Source organism: Capsicum annuum, chromosome 5 (assembly GCF_002878395.1).
Source record: "Capsicum annuum cultivar UCD-10X-F1 chromosome 5, UCD10Xv1.1, whole genome shotgun sequence".
Lineage (NCBI taxonomy): Eukaryota > Viridiplantae > Streptophyta > Magnoliopsida > Solanales > Solanaceae > Capsicum > Capsicum annuum.
The window spans coordinates 170,688,730-170,712,590 of NC_061115.1; the positions used below are offsets into that span (position 1 = coordinate 170,688,730).

At 32.7% G+C, this 23,861-nt stretch overlaps 1 protein-coding gene across 8 annotated transcripts in view; it reads left to right on the forward strand.

The window, feature by feature from the left end:
• Positions 1 to 23,861, forward strand: part of LOC107870929 (serine carboxypeptidase-like 19) — a 66,248-nt gene that overhangs the window by 2,204 nt on the left and 40,183 nt on the right. For all 8 annotated transcript variants that reach the window (XM_016717627.2, XM_016717628.2, XM_016717629.2 and 5 more), the window contains exons 2-3: positions 17,363 to 17,508; positions 18,431 to 18,507. In XM_016717627.2, coding sequence (XP_016573113.1) covers positions 17,363 to 17,508; positions 18,431 to 18,507 — 223 coding nt within the window. The remainder of the gene's footprint in view (positions 1 to 17,362; positions 17,509 to 18,430; positions 18,508 to 23,861) is intronic.

The window sequence follows — 23,861 nt, forward strand, 5'->3', positions numbered from 1 at the left end:
ACCAAGTGGGTAGGGTCTAAGGCTAGGGATGTGGATGGTTACAAGCTTTGGTACTCTGGAAGCGTGAGGCGTAAGAATGGAGTTGGCATCTTAGTAGATGAAGAGCTTAGAGGGCAGGTAGTGAAGGTTAAGTGGTTTAGTGATAGGCTGATAATTATTAAGTTGGTCTTTGGGGGGTTTACCCTGAACGTGTGTAGTGTGTATGCGCCGCAGGTGGGCTTAGACGGGGAGGAGAAGATGCGATTTTAGGAGGACTTGGATGAGGTGGTGAGAGACGTGCCTAGCTCTGAGAAAATTATTGTAGCAGGGGATTTCAATGGGAACATCGGTGCATTACCGGGAGGCTTTGGTGATGTGCATGGTGGTTTTGGTTTTGATTTTGGGGAGAAAAATGAAGAGGGAGCTGCTCTGTTGGAATTTGCACGGTCCTTTGGGCTGCTGGTGGTAAATTCGAGCTTTCCAAAAAAGGACGATCACCTGATCACTTTTTGAACCGCGATTGCCAAGACCCAAATTGACTTTTTACTGCTTAGGAAAGGGGATAGGGTATTGTGTAAGGACTGTAAAGTCATTCCGAGTGAGAATCTTTTGACCCAGCATAGGCTATTGGTCATGGACTTGGGTATAGAAAAGGATAAGAAGAATAGAGGTGAGAGGGGTCGATCAAGAATTAAGTGGGGCAGCTTGACGCTGGTGAACGCGCAGGGGTTAGGGGAGAAGTTGGCGGGTTTGGGGGTGTGGGATTGTAGGGGAGACGTAAATGGTATGTGGGAAGGGTGGCTAGGTGCATCAAGGAGACTGCTAGTGAGGTGTTGGGTGTGTCTAGGGGTCGGGCCGGTCATCATCAGGGGGATTGGTGGTGGAATCAAGAAGTTAAGAAGAAAGTCGAGACTAAGAAGGAGGCGTATGCTATGTTGTTTGAAAGCAAGGATGAAGAAGAGAAGCGGGTAAATAGGGAGGAGTACAAGTTAGCGATGAAGGAGGCTAAGCTAGCAGTTACGGCGGCTAAGACGGCTGCGTTTGAGAGCCTATATGCGGGGTTAGTGGAGAAAGAAGGGGAAAAGAGGTTGTTTAGGTTGGCTAAGGCTAGGGAGAGGAAGGGTTGGGACCTCGATCAGGTAAAGTACATTAAGGGAGAGGATAGTAGAGTATTGGTGGAGGATGGTCATATTAAGAAAAGTTGGCAGTTGTATTTTCATAGGCTTTTGAATGATGAAGGGGATAGAGTTATTGCGTTAAGGGAGCTGGAGCAATCAGAGGAGTGTCGTAATTTTAGTTATTGTAGACGTTTTAAGATGGAGGAGGTCAGAAAGGCCGTTCGCCGGATACGAAGGGGTAGGGCGACGGGGCCTGATGAGATTCCCGTGATTTTTGAAAGTTTTCTGGTGAGGCTGGTTTAAGGTGGTTGACTGATCTGTTTAACGACATTTTTAAGTCGGCAAAAATGCCCGAGGCCTGGAGATGGAGTACTATGATCCCTCTGTATAAGAATAAGGGTGATATTCAGAGTTGCAACAACTATAGGGGTATTAATCTATTGAGTCATACTATGAAGATTTGGGAGAGAGTGGTCGAGTTGAGGTTGAGGAGGATAGTGTCTACTTCGAAAAACCAGTTTGGATTTATGCCCGGACGCTCTACTACGGAGGCAATTCACCTGGTGCGGAAACTGGTGGAACAGTACAGGGAAAGGAAGAAGGACCTGCACATGGTGTTTATCGACTTGGAGAAGGCATATGATAAAGTTCCTAGGAAAGTTTTTTGGAGATGGTTGGAGGTAAGCGGGGTCCCGGTGGCGTATATCAGAGCAATCAAGGACATGTATGATGGAGCTAAGACCCAAGTGAGTACGAAGAGGGGCGATTCAGAACATTTTTCTGTCTTGATAAGGTTGCATCAGGGATCTACTCTTAATCCATTTTTGTTTGCTTTGGTGATGGATGTACTGACATGACGTATCCAAGGAGAGGTGTCATGGTGTATGTTTTTTTGCAGATGATGTGGTGTTGATTGATGAGACTCGAGGGGGTGTGAATGATAAGCTAGAGGTGTGGAAACAGACTCTTGAGTCTAAAAGGTTCAGATTGAGTAGGAGCAAGACCGAATATTTGAAATGTAAGTTTAATGGCTCGAGGGAGGAGGACGAGGTGGTAGTAAGGTTGAATTCTCAGGTGGTGTGTAAGAGGGATAGTTTCAAGTATCTCGGGTCAATGATTCAAGGGAATAGTGAGATTGATGAGGACGTCTCCCACCGTATTGGGGCAGGATGGATGAAGTGGAGGCTCGCCTCGGGGGTGTTGTGTGATAAGAAAGTGCCGCCCAAGATTAAAGGCAAATTTTATAGGGTGGCAGTCTGTCTGACCATGTTGTATGGAGCGGAGTGCTGGCCAGTCAAGAACTCTCACATTCAGAAATTGAAGGTGGCGGAAATGCGGATGTTGCGATGGATGTGTGGGATTACTAGGGGTAATAGAGTTCAGAATGAAACTATCCGGGAGAAGGTTAGAGTGACTTCGGTGGAGGACAAGTTGCGGGAAGTCCGTTTGATGTGGTTAAGACACGTGATGAGGAGGGGCACAGATGCACCGGTTCGTAGGTGTGAGCGGCTTGCTTTAGATGGTTTCAGACGAGATAGGGGTAGGCCGAAGAATTACTAGAGAGGGGTGATTAGGCGAGACATGGAGCAGATACAGCTTACGGAGGCATGACCCTAGATAGGAAGATCTGGAGGACGCGTATTAGGATTGACGGCTAGTGCCAAGTTGGGTAGGTAGGGTAGGGCATTACTTGGTGGGTGTATTATTCTTGTTATGCTAGCTTGTTGCATGTTGTATTACGATCGCTTACTATTCTTTATTTACTATTCCCTGTAGGTGTCGTATTTATGTCTTGCCACCTTGTTCCATGCTTTTTGTATGAATTTGATTACTATTCCTTATCTTGAGTCGGAGGTCTATCGGAAACAGCCTTGTTACTTATTCGGAAGTAGTGGTATGGACTGGGTACATCTTACCCCCCAGACCCCACTATGTGGGAATACACTGGGTTTGTTGTTGTTGTTGTTGACATAACATTAATTTAAAATTATAAGATTCAATTTATTTTTATTTTCTTACGTTTCGTGTCAAATCAAAATAGATCATTCTTTTTTAAACGAATGGAGTAATATAATTTGATTTTATAAATAAGTGTGTCAAAAGCTCAAAAGACAATGAAAACGGATGGAGGGAAATACATTTATCATTTCATACTTCTAACATAGTTTCTCATTTCATACTTCTAACATAGTTTCTAAAGATGTATATTTAGTTTTATTAATCTAATTTGATTTAGCTTTCTAATTATTTAATTAATTATTGATAACGAAAAGATCAAATAAATAATGCATGATGAAATATATGTAACTCTTGTGTAATTAAACTTACAGAGTAAAAAGGTAGGGGTATTATATTTATCACCTTATTTATTTTAATTTGTATTATCAGGTGGTAAACATACAGAATAAGATTTTGTATATATTCTGAGAAAAGTGTTTTTTAAAAAGAAATATTTATTTGTCATCTTCTAATCATGTGAATTACGTTGGTGGAAAATCAACATTATTGTGATTTTCTTTCATTATCAACAATAATCCTTTTAAAACTGCATATCAATTTCTGTTGAGTTTGGTGCATCATGATGGACCTTGCGATATCATAATAGTATTTCTTTCACAGGAATATTTCATCCAACTATTTTATGTTATTATATCATAACATGTACGGAAAAGTAGGTGCATAATTAAATGTGTGCGCTCAAGTACAACATCGTGGCCTTTAAAAAAAATCAAAATCTGCTCCAGAATGCAAGGTAAGGCTGCGTACGATACACTCTTATGGTGAGGCCCTTCTCCGGATACCGTGCATAGCGATAGCTTTAATGCACCGGACTGCCCTTTTATATACATACACACACTAGTAAATTTATCCACTTCTTCGCGCGATAATAGAAAATACTCATAAATTTTAAAAATAAACTTGTCAAATATAGTCATGATAAAAGGGAGAATAACATATTTCATTCACATACATACAAAATCATAGATATATATTGCTCAAATCATAGAAAAATATATTTTATAAAATTTAGCATTATGAATTAGTTGATTTTCATTCAATTTTTGATTCTTCTAAGAAGGAGAAAATGTAAGAAAGTTTATCACTTTTAACTAGGTACAATCCTCTCAAACTAATATAGATACACATCATATGAGTGAAATAAAAAATTATTTTCCTTGAATTTTCTTGTAATAACTAATAGTATAAAATAGAACATGAAATAAAATGTAAAAAAGTTAAAAACAAGAAGAAATAAATAAAAATAAATTGTGTATTTGATTTATTATTCTAATTATCTTTTTTTTTTTTTCAAAATTTTCTTTTCATCATTGTTGTTTTATTGTTCACTCCTCTTTAATATTTCATATCCTAAATAAATAAATTTAAATAAGGGATATCCTTCTTGGTCTTTTTCTTTTATTCTAATGTTAAACTATATACAAGTCAAGTAAAAAATTTTATTATATGAAATAAAAAGAGTAAATGTTTTAAAAATCATGTAACATCTTCTCAATGAACTTCCTTTATGTTGTCACATTATAATTTTTTTTTACAAAAGATAAATTCAGTTTAATACTCAATTCTAATAAGGAAGAAATGTAGCATATCATATCGTGTTATAAATCCGATATCAAAATTCACTTAGTTTTATCCAACAAATTCAAAAGCAAATAAGAATTTTCAACTATAGAAGAAACAATAATTACATCTTCAATAAAAGAAAATTAGGATATGATTATTAAGTATCAAATTATTTTGTAAAAGCTAACTCTTATCATAAAATTTCAGTAGTCGTGCCAATATGATTTATAGGAGGAACTTATGAATAAATGAGAAACAATATCAATAGTTACATTATTTTCAATCAAAGGAAATTAGATAATTACTATTAAGTACTAAAGTATTGTGTCAAAATTAACTTTTACCGTAAATTACCTGATCAATAGGATGAAAATTTTAGTAGCAGTGTCAATATGTCAAAAAAATCACATAATACGCAACTAAAGTATTCTGTAAAAATTAACTCCTACCAAAAATTATCAAAAATAGTCGTGCCAATATGATGTACATGAGAATTTTAGAAGTAGAAGAGAAATTTCAAGTACATGAGAAACAATGTCAATACTTACATTATTTTCAATCAAAGTAAATTAGGTAATATCATTAGACACCAAAGTATTTTGTTAAAAGCAAATCTTATCGTAAATCACCAAATTATGATGAAAATTTCAGTAGGAATGCCAATATGATGATAATCACATAATCCACAACCTATATAACAACAGAGAGGAGGTCAAAAAAATCATTCGCAATAACAACACAAAAATAATAAAGAACCACCTGCACTGGGCTCGCTTAAAGGTTAAAGTTGATGGAAAATTAATTTTGCTAGAGATTGAGGTGTCCAGTGAGGGTGTAGTGTATACGATCCCGATATAGGTGGAGTCGCCGGTCACCTTCAGAATGGAGAGAGAGAACAGTGAAAGTGGACGCTATAAGTCAGGGGGTGATACAGAAAAATTATCTTTATTAGTGAAAGATATAGAAGTCATGGGGGCCAGCTATGTACATACAAAAAAAATGAGAAAGATCTAGCTGGTATGGAACCCAGCTATATGGGTACAACAGAAATTGAAGAGAATTCAAATAAAGTGTCACGTGAAGATCATGTGAGAGGAAAAGAGAAGATGTGGGCTGTAGCGGGCATAATTAAAAAGAATTTGGGCCAAATCTCAAACATAAAAAAGATCAGATTTCAGGAACCTATTAAAAAGGCTCAGAGAGAAGACATAATGGACTTAGAAATTCTGGCAAATATCACACAACAGAAGTCACTTAATGACAAGTTGGAGAACACACAGGCGAACATGGAGATATCAATTACCCACTCTATTCCTGATAATCAGGTGGCAAAAATCTCCAAAAAAAATAGACGAAGGAGAGACATTAGACATGCAATTGAAGAGTCAAGGAGAAATTCTAAATCAATTTGTAGAAGAAGTTGTCCCATTGACAGTGAAACTGTTTGCAAAAGGAAGTGAACAGGAGGATAATACCTCTAAATAGATTTACAAATATATCATCAAATTAAGCGCAGAACTGGGTGTGGATTTTAAGGGTCATGAGGAAAAGGCGAAGAAAATTTTCAGAAAAATAGATGACAAGAAGCAGCAGAACAGAGGCAATCAAGTAACAGTTCAGACCAATGAAAATTGATTGACAGTGAAAAAGAAGGGGTCTAATAAATTGAAAAGGCTAGAGATAGATGACAAATTTTGAAGCTATGGAACTAGAAGTAAGGGGGATATTTGCCAATAAAAGACAAATATATTTAAAAATTATTTTGTGGAATGTAAGGGGGTTGAATTGTGGGAGGAAGAGGGGATTAGTTAGGAACATTTTGAAATCTTGGAAGGTAGATATAGTATGTCTCCAAGAGACAAAGATGAAGAGGGATATCACAGAGAGGGCAAAAGAGATCTGGGGTAATAGGTGGGTTTATTATGTTAAACTTGAAGCTAGTGGGACTAGGGGGAATTATCATAATGTGGGATAAAAGGGTTTGGAAAGGAGTAGTAATCAGTGTGAGGTGTACTCTATTTCTTGCAAGCTCACCGGAAGAGATCAAAGCTATGAATGACACTTAACTGGCGTATTGCTCCTAATGGGAGAGTAGAGAGAGAAGATACTTGAAGAGAAATAGGGGCTTCTAGGGGTCTCACGACAGGCCCATGGGTCTTATGTGGTGATTTTAACACTACTAGGCATCCATCTGAGAAAAAAAATTGTGTCAAAATCAATAAGTCTATGATCGACTTCTCTGAATTCATAGAGGATATAGAGTTGCTGGACTTGGAACTAAAAGGAGGTGAATACACCTGGAAGAAAGGAGACAAACATGACATAACTGCTAGACTAGATAGATTTCTCATTTATGAGGATTTGGATAGCAGCTTCAGATACATAAAACAATCCATCATTCAGAGGATTGTATCAGACCACTCTCCTATCATGTTGCAGTGTGGAGATTGGGAGGCGTCCAACTTATATTTCAAATTTGAGAATTGGCGGCTGCAAATAGAAAGGTTCAAAGAGAAAGTAAAAAACTGGTGGAATTCTTTTAGTAGCAATGACAGTTCAGATTTTGTCCTTGTTTCTAAGATGAAGGCTTTGAAGATCAAATTGAAGGAATGGAAAAAGACAGCTCATGAAAATTTGGGCATTCAAAAATAGAGGGTTCTTGCTCAACTAGTAAAATTAAAGGAAATACAAGAACACAAGATCCTTCGAGAGGAAGAAATTGCCTCCAGAATGTCTTTGACCAATGAATTTGAAGATATTACTAGAAGAGAAAAAATATTTTGGAGACAGAGGTCTAGGGCCACCTGGCTAAAAGAAGGGGACAAAAGATACCAGCTTCTTTCACAAAACAGCCAATGCACATAGAAGAGTCAATACAATTGGTAAGTTGAAAGTAAAAGAAGAAATGATAGAAAATCCCGAGGATATTAAGAAAAAAGTAATCTCCTTTTACAAAAACTTATATGCAGAGACAGAAGATTGGAGACCTCAACTGGATATGGTAAACTGTCCGAAGATCAGTGAAGTGGAGAAATCCATGCTTGAGGTTCCTTTTGACGCCCATGAGACTTTGGAAAGCATCAAGGCATGTGCGGGAGATAAGGCCCCGGGACCTGATGGATTTACTATGGAGTTTTTCAAACAATGTTGGGATGTTATTAGTGTTGATTTAGTGGCAGCTATCCAGAAGTTTCATGAAAGAAGTTTCTTTGAAAAGAGTCTAAATGCAACTTTTATGGCTCTAATTCCAAAGAAGGTGGGTGCTGATGAACTAAAAGTCTATAGACCAATTAGTCTTATTGGGGGAGTCTACAAGATCATAGCCAAGCTTTTAGCAGAGCGACTTAAGAAAGTGATGCACGGCCTAGTGGATAGGCAACAAATGACATTCATTAAGGGGAGACAGATCATGGATGCTGTGTTGATAGCCAATGAATATGGAGAGACGAGACAAAGAAGAAATATGCCAGGGATAGTTTGCAAGCTAGATATTCAGAAAGCTTATGACTTTTTGAATTGAAATTTTCTACTTCGGTTATTAGAAAAAATGGGATTTGGAAGAAGATAGATAAGCTGAATCAAACATTGCATTAGCACTGTGAGGTTCTCAATCTTTATTAACAGATCTCCATGTGTTTTTTTACCTTCGTAGAGAGGCTTGAGGCAGGGGGACCCATTATCCTCATTTTTGTTCATATTAGCTATGGAGGGGATGAGTAGTTTGATCAACAACGCAAAAAGAAAGGGATGGATCAGGGGATTTTTAGCTGGTAAATTAAAAAACTTGGAGATAACTCACCTCTAATTGCAGATGATACCTTGGTGTTTTGTGCCGCATAAATAGATCAAGTTTTGATTCTCAGGGTCATATTTTGAGGCAGTATCACGTCTCTATTAATTGGAAAAAGAGTTTCATTTATCCTATCAATATAGTTACTGAGATAGAGTTGTTGGCTACAAAATTAAGAGGTAGAGTAGGTGAGCTACCTACAACTTACCTAGGCATGCCTTTAGGTGCCAAGAGTAAATCAAAAGGTATCTAGAAAGGGGTTCTGGTGAAATGTGAAAAGAAGCTCACCAATTGAAAGAGTCAATACTTGTCTTTAGGAGGTAGATTGCTACTAGTAAAGAGTGTGTTGGATGTAATACCGTCCTATATAATGTCAGTATTCCCAATGCCAACCAGTGTAGCTAAAAACATTGATGCTCTCAGAAGAAATTTTTTGTGGAAAGAAAGCAAAGACAAGGAGAAGGTTCAGTTAGTTAAATGAGAGGAACTAATTGTGAACAAGAAAGAAGGAGGTTTGGGAATTAGAAATTTGAGAAAGCAAAATCAAAGTCTCATGATGTAGTGGCTTTGGAAGTTCACTAATGAGGAAGACATGCTTTGGAGGGATGTGATCATAGCAAAATATGGTATGGAAGATAAGTGGATGACAAAGGTGATAAACACACCATATAATTGTACCGTGTGGAAGACAATTAGGAATTTATGGCCTATCTTATACCACAGAACAGGAGTGAAGGTGGGCAATGGTCAAAAGACCTCATTCTGGGAAGATAAGTGAAATGGCGACTCTACAATGAAACAACTGCATCCTGAGCTATTTAACTTAAGCCAACAAAAACTTGCCACTGTGGCTACCATGTGGACGGGATAAGGGTGGAATTTGGAACTAAGAAGACATTTATATGACTGGGAAATTGACAAAGTGGCAGAATTTTAGAATTCCTTGGCTTCCTTCACTAATCTCACTGATTAGAAAGATCTGTTGATATGGGAGAGAGACAGTTAAGGGCGGTTCTTCGTCAAATCAATCTACAAGGAGCTTAATATGGATGTAGGACAGGAGATTAGCTGGCCATGGAAGATGATTTGGAAAACTAAGGTTCCTTACAAATTAAACTGTTTTCTATGATTACTAACTAAAGAAGCAGTTTTAACTCACGAAAACCTTAAAAAAGAGGTTATCAATTGGCATCCAGGTGTTTTCTATGTGGAGAGCAAGTTGAGACAATAAACCATCTCTTTTTGCATTACCCATGGACAGATCAACTTTGGAGAATGTTCATTTGCCTGAAAGGGATCAGGTGGGTGAAATCAGGGAGCATTAAGAGAGTTCTAAGTAGTTGGAACAGGGACGGTAATGCTGTAAAGGGCAAAGAGAGATGGAAGACTGTTCCAGTATGTATATGGTGGACAATTTGGAGAGAAAGAAACAACAAATGTTTTGAGAATATGTAAAACAGCTTGCAGAAGATCAAAGATAAATTGTCTAGGTGTTTTTTATTTTTGGTGTAAACTTGATGTATTAGCTCAGGCAGAAGAAATTTTTGATGTGTTAGATTGTTTATAGGCACTAGCTAGCTCAAAAATGATGTAAGTTTAACAGTTTTTGGAGGGAACTACACTTTTGGTTGTAGTATACCTGTGGATATATAGAGTAAAGTTACCAATTTCAAAAAAAAAATGGCCAATCAGCTAAATAGTTTGAGGATGAAAATGGGTTGAGGCAAGGAGACCCTTTGTCGCCTTTCCTCTTTATTATGATTAAAGAGTATATTAGTAGGCTACTCAAGAAACTCAAGAAGCACCGACAATTTAGGTTTCACCCAAAATGTGACAAGTTGGGGATGTATACTTGGGATTTGCCGATGATCTCCTACTTTTATACATAGGGGACATCAAGCCGGTGCAGTTGTTATTTGAGGAGTTCAATAAATTCTCGGTTGCCTTTGATTTGGTTGCAAACCTGAATATGAACTCTTTTATTGTGGTGGAATGTGTATTTTAATGCAATAAGAGTAGAGATCAGCTACCTTTAGGTACTTAGGAGTCCTATTAAGTACCAAAAGAGTTCTCATTGTACAATGTTAACCTCTATTGGAGAAAATGTTAGGTAGAATCAAGTCATGAACTATAAGGTTTCTTCCTTACGCAGGTAGAACCCAACTGGTCAAATTTATGTTCTTTATTCAAGTATTCTAGACGCAAGTATTTTTTCTATCCAAGAAGTTCATCCAGGTAATTAAAGCTACATGTCAAATCTTTTTATGGATTGTGGGTACTGAGCTCTCAAAGAGAGCTAGTGGCATGAGACAAAGTATGCTACCTAAAGTTATTGGAGAACTTAGTATACTAGATATGACAATATGAAATAAGGCAGCAGTTAGTAAATTACTTTGGAAATTTGTAGGAAGAAAGATAAATTATGGATAAAGTGGATCCATAGCTACTATTAGCTATGATAACAGGAACCCACTGAATGTGATACCTCAACAGGCCTTCTGGATCATCCAAAAGATCTTGAAGGCTACAAAATATTTCATTGCAGAAGGGTATTAATCAGAGGATATAAAGGAAATGCAAACTTTCTCAATCAAGCAATTTTACTTGAAACTCAGAGAGGCTCTACTCCAAAGGTCTCATGAAGGAGATTAGTATATAATAAATATGGCTCTTCTATGAGTATTTTCATTTTGAGGTTGCTACATTTGATAGATTGAGCACAAGACATAGGCTCTATAAGGATTTGGGGGGGGGGGGGGGGGGTTACCATGATTTGCTCGATGTGTGAAGATAAGTATGAGAGTTCAAACCATCTATTTTATGAATGTAAAGTGTTCTCTACTATATTTTCTTTTAATCAAAATGTCCTCTACTATATGGCAAAAGTTCTTAAACTGGTTAATGATTCGATGGGGACGGGGCCCAAGAAATGGTTAGAAGAGTTGTGTTAGGTTAAGGCGTATGCGAAGGGGAAATCTCCAAAGAATGAGGTGTTCAGGCTGATGTTGTTTACAACTGTGTACTTCATGTGGAGGGAACGAAATGCTAGAGTGTTTCAAACCAAGCAGTTGGCTCCACAAGTAGTGATCAAACTCATTACCCAAGAGATTCACCTCGAGCCATCAAGAATGCCAAAATGGCGGAATAGCTAGAGAATTTTAATTTTATCTGAGCTAATGGCTAGAGTAGAATTAAAACTGGATAGTGTGTAATTAGAAATTTGCTGCTTTGTTACAAACTTGCTAAAGATAACTGTGGGAATGGTGATCCAACAGTTTATGTTGACTTGTGTTATCTGTGATCACTTTTCTAATAGTAAAAATATTAGTGATCAAAATAATAAGATTAATTTAGTAAAAATATACATCTAATTAAAATTTTCTTAAAAGTATGTCAAGTCAATCAAAATCAAGTAATATAAAATGGAGCGAGTAATAGAACAAGGATAAATCATAATAGTGATCACTTACACATAAGGGTGCAAAAAACAAAAAACTGGTGTTTGAATACGCATAACTATCTCTCAACCATAATGACCATATATCAAACACTTTGTATTTGCATCCAAGTCCATTTATGTATGATGAATTCAACTTTTAAATCCGCAACCATAGTAGTTGTTCCTACCTAAATGTTGAGTCCGAGCAATATATGTATTACTTCCTTCATTCTATATTACTTGGGCACATTCCATTTTACATGGTGATTAAGATATCATAAATAGAAAGGTAATTACCCCTTAAAAAACTTTTTGAAAATTTCACAAATAAGTGTGAAAACTTTCAAAAAAAAAGTTAATTGCAAGGGTAATATAAAAAAAAATTAATTAATGTTTCTTGATTTAGTAAGGTGACAAACTAATATGAGATAATTATTCTTAATAAGATAACCAACTAATATGAGATATCTATTTTTAATAAATTGACCAACTACTATGGGGGTGGGCAGATATCAAAGCATCCATTGAACATTCTTAGACACAACTAGTGGTAGTGAGTGCCTTAGCTACGAAGTTTGTGTGATCGTGTCCCAAATGGACTAAAGTTAGTCTTTCTTCGTTTGTTTTTATTTGTTCATTAAAATATTAATTTGATAAATATTTTAAGAAATAAGGTATAATAGGAGTAATTTTATTATATTACTCTTTTAATATAATTATTTAAAGTTTTAAAAAATACATTGAGTAATAAATAATATTTAATAACAAAGTTAAATGGGCACAACATGATACATTATCCATTGATTTTTTAAACTGAACATATATTATTAAATATTTAATTTTAATATAGTAAACAAATATAGATAGAAGAAGGAATTAATGTACTATTCTTATGTCTCGTTCCTTTAGTCAACTCATACTGTTCTACTTCCCTACGTTTAGTTGAGAGTGAATAGGTTAAAACTCCTCTTTACTATGACTAGTGGATATTTTCGCGCTTTGTTAATGAATTATTATTAATTAAATTTGTCATAGGTTCGTAATTAAGAGATTCATTTCATTATGTTTTTCAATCGTAATATTATGAATTGTTTCTTTATATCATAGTATTTTCAAGATATTGTTTGCTTTTTTAAAATCCTCTTGTCTCACTTAACAGTTGATTTTTATACCTTGTTATGCTATTTGTCAAAACAGAACAATATCATTTAGTTTACCTACAAAATGATATTATCATAATTAAATATTTAATCTTAAAGTAAATATTATATTTCATAAAAGAACTGAAATAAAAATTCAAACAACATATAATTTTATGTATCATTATAATAATGTTATAATCTTATCATATAATATTAATTTTATGAATAACAACTATAAAAATTTCAATACAAAATTTACTTTTATATTCTTATACAATTTGTATAAAATTCTTCTTTTCCTCTCCTTTTGTATCTTAGAATTGGATTGCAAAATAAGGTACTCCAATAAGATAAAAGAAAAACATATAATTTTTAAAATATCAAATATAAATAAAAAATACCACTTCAAAACTTGTTATGTTCAACACATAACTCAATTTTTTACAAAATGTATCTTAATTTTAAGAATACAAAATGTAATAAATACAAAACGTTCAAAAATATATCAAAAGACAAGCTATTCATTCATAAAGCTTGCATTATAAAAAAAAAAAAAAACAAAAAAAACACTACACGATCCATCATTTCTCAAAATGAATGAAAAAAGAAGCAAAAATTATTATTTCATACTTCAATGTGTTTAGGTCAATTTTTGTTTTCAAAAATTTTAATTAGATATTTTTTAAATAATATTCTTTCGGGATAAGATTATACAAGTACAATACTTTGATATTTTTTTTTATGTTTTTTAAGAAATTAATGAAATACACAATGCACTTTAAATTAGAATACATGATATTTTTTCTATAAATGAATCAAAATAACAAAGCTAGTCCTCCACAAAAATCATATCATCAAAATGAACAATCACGTATACCTATCTATCTGGATGAAAAATCAAAGGATTCAACTACGTAATGCATTTTTTAAAAACATGCATAGGGTGTATATCTTGTCGATTAAAATTACATTTACAATTTTGAAAAACATAACAAAAGAATTGTTTCATTAATATCTAGGATAGAAATGCTTTATAAATTCAATTTTATGAGAATAAAGTGATAAATATATAATATACATATATCTGCAAATTTTCAATCGTTGTGAATGACATATTCTCTGAAATAGTTTCCGCAAGAACATTCTCTAATTAGCATAAAGAATAAAATTACAAGTACAACTATATTGATCTCAGAAAAAGAATTACATTATATTCAACATTAGAACATTCAATATATACTCCGTTAATCTTTAAAGAAAATCAAATACCTAATATTATTAAATTAAATTTAAAAAGTTTAAAAAAATACACATTTATATGACGGACAAAGTATATGTAGCACATATAACAAATTAAAATTATATAAGAAAAGAGAAGTATGCATTACCCTCCTGAACTTGTCGATTTTTATTCATGGTACACCTAAACTTTGACTTGTCCTAAGTACCCCTGAACTTGTTGTTTTAGTAAGTCACGAGACCCTTTTTTGTTGACTATTCAGTCCGTGTACACCACACGCTTACACGTGAAAAAAGTGTTGATGAGGTTGTCCATGTGGATAAATACCATCCACTTCCCTTATATTTATCCTATATTAAAAAATAACTCACTTCTACCCTTAGTTATCCGATTTCTCTCTAAAAAGAAATATTTTTTTTTAGTTTTCCTCTACTCCAAAATAGTAAAAGGTTGAATTTTCGTCAATCAAGTAAGCTATTATCTAAAAATTTATATTTTTGGGTGTGTTAAAAATATGAAATTATTTTTTTTTCGGTTAGTGTTTCATAGTAGTTTCCGATTAGTGTTTCGATTGGGATTTTGAGGAGACTCACATGCACAAATACGTTTCTTATTATAATTAACGGGGTAAGAAATTGCAATTTAAGTTAGGGGCATACAAAAATCAAACCGATAAAAATGTTATTGATTTATCGTTATATGGTTAACGATTTTTTTTAAAAAATTATTGGGTCATTGATTCGATTTTGATTTTTTTTATTGGGTAAATCGATAACCCAATAAGTTTATGCTAAATTATTATTTTACACCTCATATATATATATATACATACATACTACACCCAATAAGTAGGATTTTGGTTGTGACTAAGATTCGATTTCTTTTCATGTTAGTCACTACTTTTTTGATTTTCTATTTTATGAGTATTTTCTTATCGGTTAAATTAAAAATCAAATTGTTAGGGAATAAAAATCGATAATCAATATAACTACATTCTCTTTATTATAAGTATGTGTCTTAATTTCTTTAGTATTTATTTTGTTATTATTTTTTAAAATATTTGTTTCGATATTTAGTATATTTTTTTAGTTACAATAACTCATATGATATGCATAATTAAGATTACAAAATTGAAAAAGTGTCATAGGAATAAAAATTGAAGTTTTAGATTGGATTAATAAATGGATGAAATTTTTTTTTTTAGATTAATAAACGGAATTTTTACAAAATTAATAAACGGATGAAATTTTTATTTCATAAATTAATTAATAAACTAGAATTTTACAAAATTAATAAATGGATGAAATTTTTTTTAGATTGAAAGTAATGGAGGAAGAGGGATAATAAATAGGGAGAGGAATAGTTAAATTTTTTGAAAAAATTAAAGAAAAATGATTTTTTTTTCATTTTTTAATAATAAAAAATGCTAATTTGGCCCAAAAAATACTCCATCACGCGCGTGATGAAGTGTGACTATAAACATTTTGCCACACCAACAAAAAAGGGTCACGCGACTTACTAAAATAACAAGTTCGGGGGTACTTAGGACAGGTCAAAATTCAGGTATACTATGAATAAAATTCGACAAGTTCAAGAGGGTAATAGATACTTCTTTCTTGAAAAAAATGAAGAGACAAAGTAAGATGTTAACTAGGATCATAAAAAAATAAAATTTGTAAATGAAAATATTTATCTCGACAACTCTTTCAACTACATATATTCTTTTGACTAATGTAATCGTCTCTTTTTGTAAATATTTTTTTATCATGTTTTTATTCATAGGACAATATTATGGAACACCAAATGATAACATGAATATGAGTATAAATAATTTAAGAGTGATAAACATCAAAAGTCATGGGAGCAATGAAACTAAAGACAATTAAATTTATATATTAATAAATATGAATAAATGAAGTAGTAATTGACATATTTATTTATATTCTAATCAATAATAAAAATTAGATAGGTAGCAAAAAAAGTCAAATTAGATAAATAGAAAAAACTATCAAAAATATGAAAAAAAGATAAATAGGATTTTTGGCCAAAGAAAGATGTTACATCACTTTATTTTGTTTTTCCTTTATTATTATGTATTGATTTAATTTAATACAAATCAATTATATTAATTATAGAGAAAGATAAAAATAATTAACAAAATATTTAGAGTTTAAAAAAAAATAGAAAAAGATAATTGATCTTCTTCTTGTACATTACTAATTGAGGGTTATGAAAATGAAAGGCTTCAGATTTATGGGCATTACTAATATTTAAGAATAGAATTTATGTAATTGAATATATGAATTAAGGACATGATTTTGTAAAATAACTTAATTGAAAGAAATGAGAAAAATGTCCAAAAAGGTGAAAAAAAAAAATAGAAATGAAGCCCATAGAGAGGTGCCACATCACTTGCTTATAACTCTCTTTTATATTATATATATAGATTAGTTTGCAAGATTCGTAGTATATCTAAACTATTGGGTAATCTTGTTGTTTCCTGTACTGTAACTTTCCTTCAATATAAATCCCCCATTTGAATATGTAGCAAAATGTTTGAAACTGAGAGGTGCATGAGAGATTTAAAAAAATCTTTAAAGTGAGTTCACTTGACATATTACGTTTGTGGCAATTTGATAGTTTATGTGAATATTCAATAGTTTAGGCACGAAACACTCAAATTTTGTTTATGTGTACTGCTCTTTAGAACTCTTTGGAAGGGCTTTTGGAGCTTGATTTTATGGTAGCATGTTATATTCATTCAGAAATATTTTAATATGAGCTCATGATAATTTAAGTAGATTCTACAAACACTCAATAATAAAAGTATAAACTCTTAAAATGATGGTAGTTTAAAGTTTTTTATTTTAAAAAAACTTATTCACTCTTTATTTATTGGTTTCTTTATTATATTGGAAAAATACTTAAATTGCACTATAAAATTGTATCAAATAATTCGGTGGTCCATTATGTTCCTATTCCTTTTTGTCACTTTTGATAATGAGATGATCATTATTTTCTATATATATGTTGATGACTCCCAAATTAATTTATATGAATTATTGTTGTCAGGTATATAGGAGTAGGTGAAGCAGATGAGGTGCAACTCTTCTATTACTTTATAAAGTCGCAGTCTAATCCTAAAATTGATCCTCTTATATATTGGTTTACGGGAGGTCCTGGTTGCTCTCCATTAAGTGCGATTTTATATGAATTAGGTAAATTATTCATCTTTTATCCTTAATTATATCATATGAATTGGTGTTCAAGGCTTTTCTCATTTTTGGTCTTTGCAATCGGAATTAATATAGACTTAGTTAAATAAAATATATACACGGATTGATATGTAAGATGTAAATTTATATTAATATACATGACCTATAATATTTCTTTCCTTTTGATAAACATGACATATACTTTTATTCTTTCTAATATACAAGAAATATACGTTTTTCAGCTATCATTTCTTAGGACAGTCCAAAAGGACAACTATTCCTTTTTCATTTTAGTTTCTGCTTTTATTACAATGGGGATCGGGGAAGGTGGAGGAGAGAAGAAATTGGGACGATCAGAGTTTTTGACATTTTTGATAAAGAAATAGGTACTTTTTGAATAGTAGTTAAGAAGATTTTTATTTTTACTTTTAAACAAAATTGAAAAGTTAGCTTCTCACAAAAATAGGTGTTTTCTGAGTATTTTCTTCTGGACGAGAATACTCATATAGGGAAAAAATCATATTTACAAACAAATAGTATATCTTTATAATTTTCATATTATGCATTAAGTTCTCGTATTGATATTCTATCTATACTATACTAAACATACTGAGAAAATGATTGAATGAGAATATCTAAAATAATCATAACAGAAATAACTACTTATTTATTTATTTGAATAACATTTTCCAAATGATGCTAATAACATAATAGATACATCATTAATATATTACCAAAGATAAGTGGTTATCCAATTTTATAAGACGGGGAAAATAATTATTATTTACCTAAATATACAAACCTATAGTCATAAAGTAAAGCAGAAATTGTTACAAAATGCAATTGTACTTATTGGTTCGAACGAAATACTCAAATCATATTTCAAGTTGTTGATATTATTTAAATTTCTTCCTAAAATCTGCAGGCCCCGTTACATTGGATATTAGAGCGTATAATGGGAGCTTGCCAACGTTGTCTTTAAATCCATATGCATATACCAAGGTGAGTGAAACATAAACATTTTAATGATGTATTCTTTTGCGGATAAGCTTAGAAAATTGACACATTTATATATATCACTTGTTAGAGTTTGTGACAAATAAATTTTGTTGATCCGCTGCGATCCATGTTTGTAATTTTTTGTGGGGTCTGTGGTGGTAGCATAGGGATCAGAGGGTCTAGGATTTATTTGTACGTACGTATTATATAAGTATAATTTAGTGGGTTGTTTTGGACGGCTTCTATACATCATTGCGATTTTCGTCTCCTCATTGTACTCCTCTCCATTAAAATGAATTCTTCCGCCTCTGCGCCAATGATTTTTTTCGTCAAGGGTTTCCACATAAATCTGTGTGTCTTCTTCTTGTTTTCTTTTACTTTGTGATATTGCTTATTCTGTCCGATCATAACATCACTGATAATGGTTATTGACAAGATTAATTAAAAGAATATGTTTAATAACTTTAACCTAATCAAATTATCTTAAATATTTTCTCCCCATGCCCTAATCTCACATTAGTTAACATCCATGCGAGAGGAGGTTGCGAAGGGCATGAGACGACCACGAAAGCAACCCATACCAGTGTTTGGAAGCTCGGTAGGAGGTTATTTGCACATAATAATTGAGAAATAAGTGCAAGAAGTGGTCACCCTAGTAAATCTAAGTGTCCACATGAGCTCTCAGTGTCACACCCCTTTTCCGTCCGATGAGGATCGAAGGGTATTTCTAATTAAAGTGATATTTTTGAATAAGAATTATTTTATTTATGGAGTCGCCACTTAAAATTGAGTTATGGTGTTTCAAGTCATCTTATTGAATCCCTAATTAAAAGGAAATGACTCTTTATTGGTCTGCGAAAACTAAAGATCGAGTAAGGAATTCTGTTGACCGAGGGAAAGGTGTGAGGCACCCCTCGAGTCTCAGGGTTCTAGCACGATCGCTTTTATTGACTTATCTTGACTTAAATTATTTTTGATGAATTATGTTAAAGCCTAAATTCGCTCAATTTTAATATCTAAAATCTATCTATATATCTTAAATTAAACTAGTGGAAATTGATTTTAGAGAAAATGTTTTATTTCCACCCTGAACTATACACGAAATCGCTGAGACGATACACCCGAACTTTACGAGGGTCCCAGTATTCTCCATGGCCTAACTAAAATAGTATTTTTGGCAACCTTAGTGCCTACATGGCACATCAGTGAATCAACACATTAAAGGTCCACGTAGGCACACGTATATGCCACGTATGTGCTACGTAGGCATTAAAGTTACAAAAAATACGATTTTAATTAGTCAAGTGGGTAATAGAACCCTCCTAAAATTTGAGTGTGTCTCAGCAATTTTGTGTATAGTTCAAGTGAAAACAGAGCATTTTCTCTTGATTTTAATATGATCTTTGCTGAGATACAATGTTGCATCCTCAAATTACTTTTAAACGTCTCAAAAAAAAATGTGTAAGCTGCATTCGTAATCGAGACAACATTTAGCTATTTTATATTTGCCTAACAATTGAAAGTTTGTCTACTCGAAGTGCTACCTAACCTTAACATTATCCTTGAATAATATTGGCTTAAGGAATCAATTAATATAACAAAATAATTATAAAACCTTGTTAATGATAAGAATAATAAAATACACTAGCTATACATTATAAAAATCCTTATTAATGACCTTCAGATTTAATCTCTCTAAATTAATACAAACCCAAATTGAAACCACCTGTCCCATTTGATTAAACAGATCATACAGCAACGAATCCATCACATTAAAATCTAAATGCCAACATACAACGACGTCGACGTAAACTGGCTCGCTCTTCCTCCACCTTGTACCACTGCAGCACCACCAGTCGACGCCGCCGGACAAATTCCGCCGGATTGTCGCCTACGTCGAAACAGGGGTCGGATTTGGGGGTTTCCCGGCGAATTTCGAGCATGGGTGGCCAGATTTATTTGATGGAACGACGGGAAAGGGGTGTTTTGGCCGGATTTTATGAAGGAGTAAACGGATTTCGCCGGTGAAAGGATATTTCCGTCGGGTTTGACCTGAACCAACTAAAAAGGGGTCGTTTTGGTACGTGTAGATCGGAATTCGAAAGACAACCGTAGGGTGGGTTATTGGTTGCTGGTTTACGTGATTTCGACGGGTTTTCGTCGTTTTTCGGCGAAGAAAAAGGTCGCCGGAACAATGACGGGAGGTAGATTTTATGTGGCTTTCTTGTTTTTTCGATGGTGGATAGATCTTCGTTATTTTTCGACTGGGGGTCAGCCAGTCGACGGTTTTAACCGTCGATATGTTGACCGGATTCTGTGGTTGAGCGACAACTCCAACGAAACACTTCGCCGGAAAGAGCGGAACAAACTGTTTCATTGATTTTCTCTCAATTTTCCTCTCTCAGTTCACTCTCTTTCGCCATTTCTGTGTGTGTATGCGTGAATTTTGTGTGTTGTATTATGAAGCTGTGTGGGTGAACTGTGAGGTTGGGTATTTGCGTGCGTCCTCCGGTGAGCGTGTGCATATTCTCTTATTATATAAGAGTGAGTTGGTAAGAGTGGGTTGGGCGGCTGACGCACTTTGCGTCGATTATGTATCATTCTTAATTAATTATTATAAATTATTTATATATTAAAAATTAATAATATTATTTAATAAAAATATAAAATAGCCATTTATAATTTGATTTAACTGCTTTTATCATAATTTTATTAAATATTATCTTAACTAATTATTATAAATCATCTAAATATTTAAAATATATATGTTTAATAAAAAAGGACAAAATAGATATAAAATTATGAGTTAACTTTTGATATTTTAAATTAATTTCATATCTTATATGAGATCCACGTAATTTTTTTCGTGAGTATTTTTTATAGTAATTTTATTATATCACTTCTAATTAATTGTTGTGAGCCATTTAAGACATGTTTGTTTTGTTGTTTCAATCATGATTTTTCTATATCACTTTTAATTAATTATTATGCTCTAAACATTATGCTACTTAAATTAGAATATAAAGAAAAGTTTTATAAATCACAATAATTAAAATCTTAGGTTATTTAAAAATATAGTTGACTATCAATAACATAAAATTTTGAACAAGGAGAGCAATATATATTATTTTAAAATTACATAAAAAGTATTATGAATAACAATAGTTAACAACTTAAAACATTCAAAAAAAATTAATCTATTATATATTTAAAAAAAAAGATACGTAAAAAAATATTATAAATCACAATAATTAACAATTTAAAAATTTTAAAAGATATAAAATATTTGATTGACTCTCAAAATTATATCAATGTCACTTGAATTGAAATATAAGAAAAGTATTATAAATCACAATAATTAAAAACTTAAATTATTTTAAAAATATAATTGACTTTCAACGCCATAAAAATTTGGACAAGGAGAGTAACATATATTATTTGAAAACTAAAAAAAATTATAAATTACAATAGTTAACAGCTTAAAATATCTAAAAAATATATTAAAAGTATGATTGATTATCTAAATTTTATTTGTGTTGCATAAATTGAGACAAAAAAACAACATATACTAATCCCATTTTATTTGAAAAACAGTAATATAGGCCCGTCGAATTTTGTTTTTCACACTCTTTATTAATCTATATATTTGTAGAGTTTAATTTTCATTGTGAATTAAATTTTTTAAATAAAATTATGTATTTGAATAGTAAATCATGATTATTGATAATTTAAATATTTTAAGAATATATGCAAAAATTACTTTAAAAAATAAATTATTTAAATTTTAAAATTCAAAAGACGTCACATTAATTGATATGATTATTATTATAATATTAACTTAGAATATATGTTGGGTCCGTGATTTGCACGGGCTTCTTCTCACTAGTATCAGTACAAACACGTCTATAATCCTTCTACATTCTTTTAAATATCCACTTTTATAAAATTTAAACTCTCATTCACTTTTGCTTCATCATTTACACAATAAAAATATTTAGATGACAAGATACACAATATAATTTATGATAACGTATTCACATTAATAATTAAACTTTTGCATATTGGATAATGCATGAAGCCATTGAACTAATTTGATTTCATATATCAAATTCATAATGATAAAACTTATGAAATAACAATACAAAATGGGATAAGAATCTGTGTGATGAACTTAAACAATTGTAAGAATAAAAATACCGCCACCGAAAATTCAAACAGAGACCTCACCTTCTCTTTTTTCTTTCTTTTGTTTTCTTCTTCGTTTCTGCTTTTTGTCTATCCTATTTTTGCTTCTTCTAATTTCTCTCTCTGTCTTTCTCTCTTATTTTTTCTTCTGTCAATATACGCGACTTTGTTTTTTTTTTTTGTGTGTGATAATGTATGTAATTTTTTTTCTTGTGGAGTTGAGGAGTTTCCCTTGAAAAGGGAATGCGGGGTAGTTGAGGAGAATGGGATATGTCATATAGGTGGAAAAGTTGAGGGTAGTTTTATGAGATAATACATCGAAACACCCCTAAACTTGTAGCCAAAACTTACTTTAGATCCTAAACTAATCGGGCAATTATATACCCCCCTTAACAACTTTAAAGTGAATTTTTTACCCCCTAAAAAAATTATACCACTCTCACTGCGGAGAGTGAAGTACACACGCCCCAATTTAAGCCATGTTAGTGTCATGTCATTGCCACGTAAGAAATTATATATTTTTTTTAAAAAAAATAATCCCACACATATACAATTTTTATATACATATACTATTTTTATATATTTATTTAAAAAAAAATTATAATTTCCTTCTTCTTCGAACCCCCCCACCCCCAACCATTTTCCTTCTTCATCGAACCCCCCCACCCCACCCCACCACCCATTTTTCTTCTGCTCAAACCATTCCCCGTCCCCCCTCCTCTCTTTCTCTCCTTCCAACCCTAATGCCTTCTCCTCTAATTTTTTCATTAACACCATTAGATAACAATCATGAACAATAATTTAATTCATAATATAGACACACACAGAAGAGAATTATCACCACTCCTTCCATCATCACTCTCACGATACTACATCACACACCATAAGTACACATATCACCATCCCTTCACAATATGCACACACTGAGATATACATATAGAGATTCTTCATTCACAGAGGAGAGCCTCCAATTTTCTTTGCTCACTCACAGCAAATAAACACCCACACAGACTCCCAATTTCACACAACACACACACGTAATTGGAAAAAATCAGAGTAGAGAAATGGGAAAAATCAGGGTAGAGGGAAATTCAAAAAAATTCATTTAAACAATAAAGTTGTCAACTCTGAGAAAATTTTGACATAAATTGCCTATCAAGTATTATAAATTT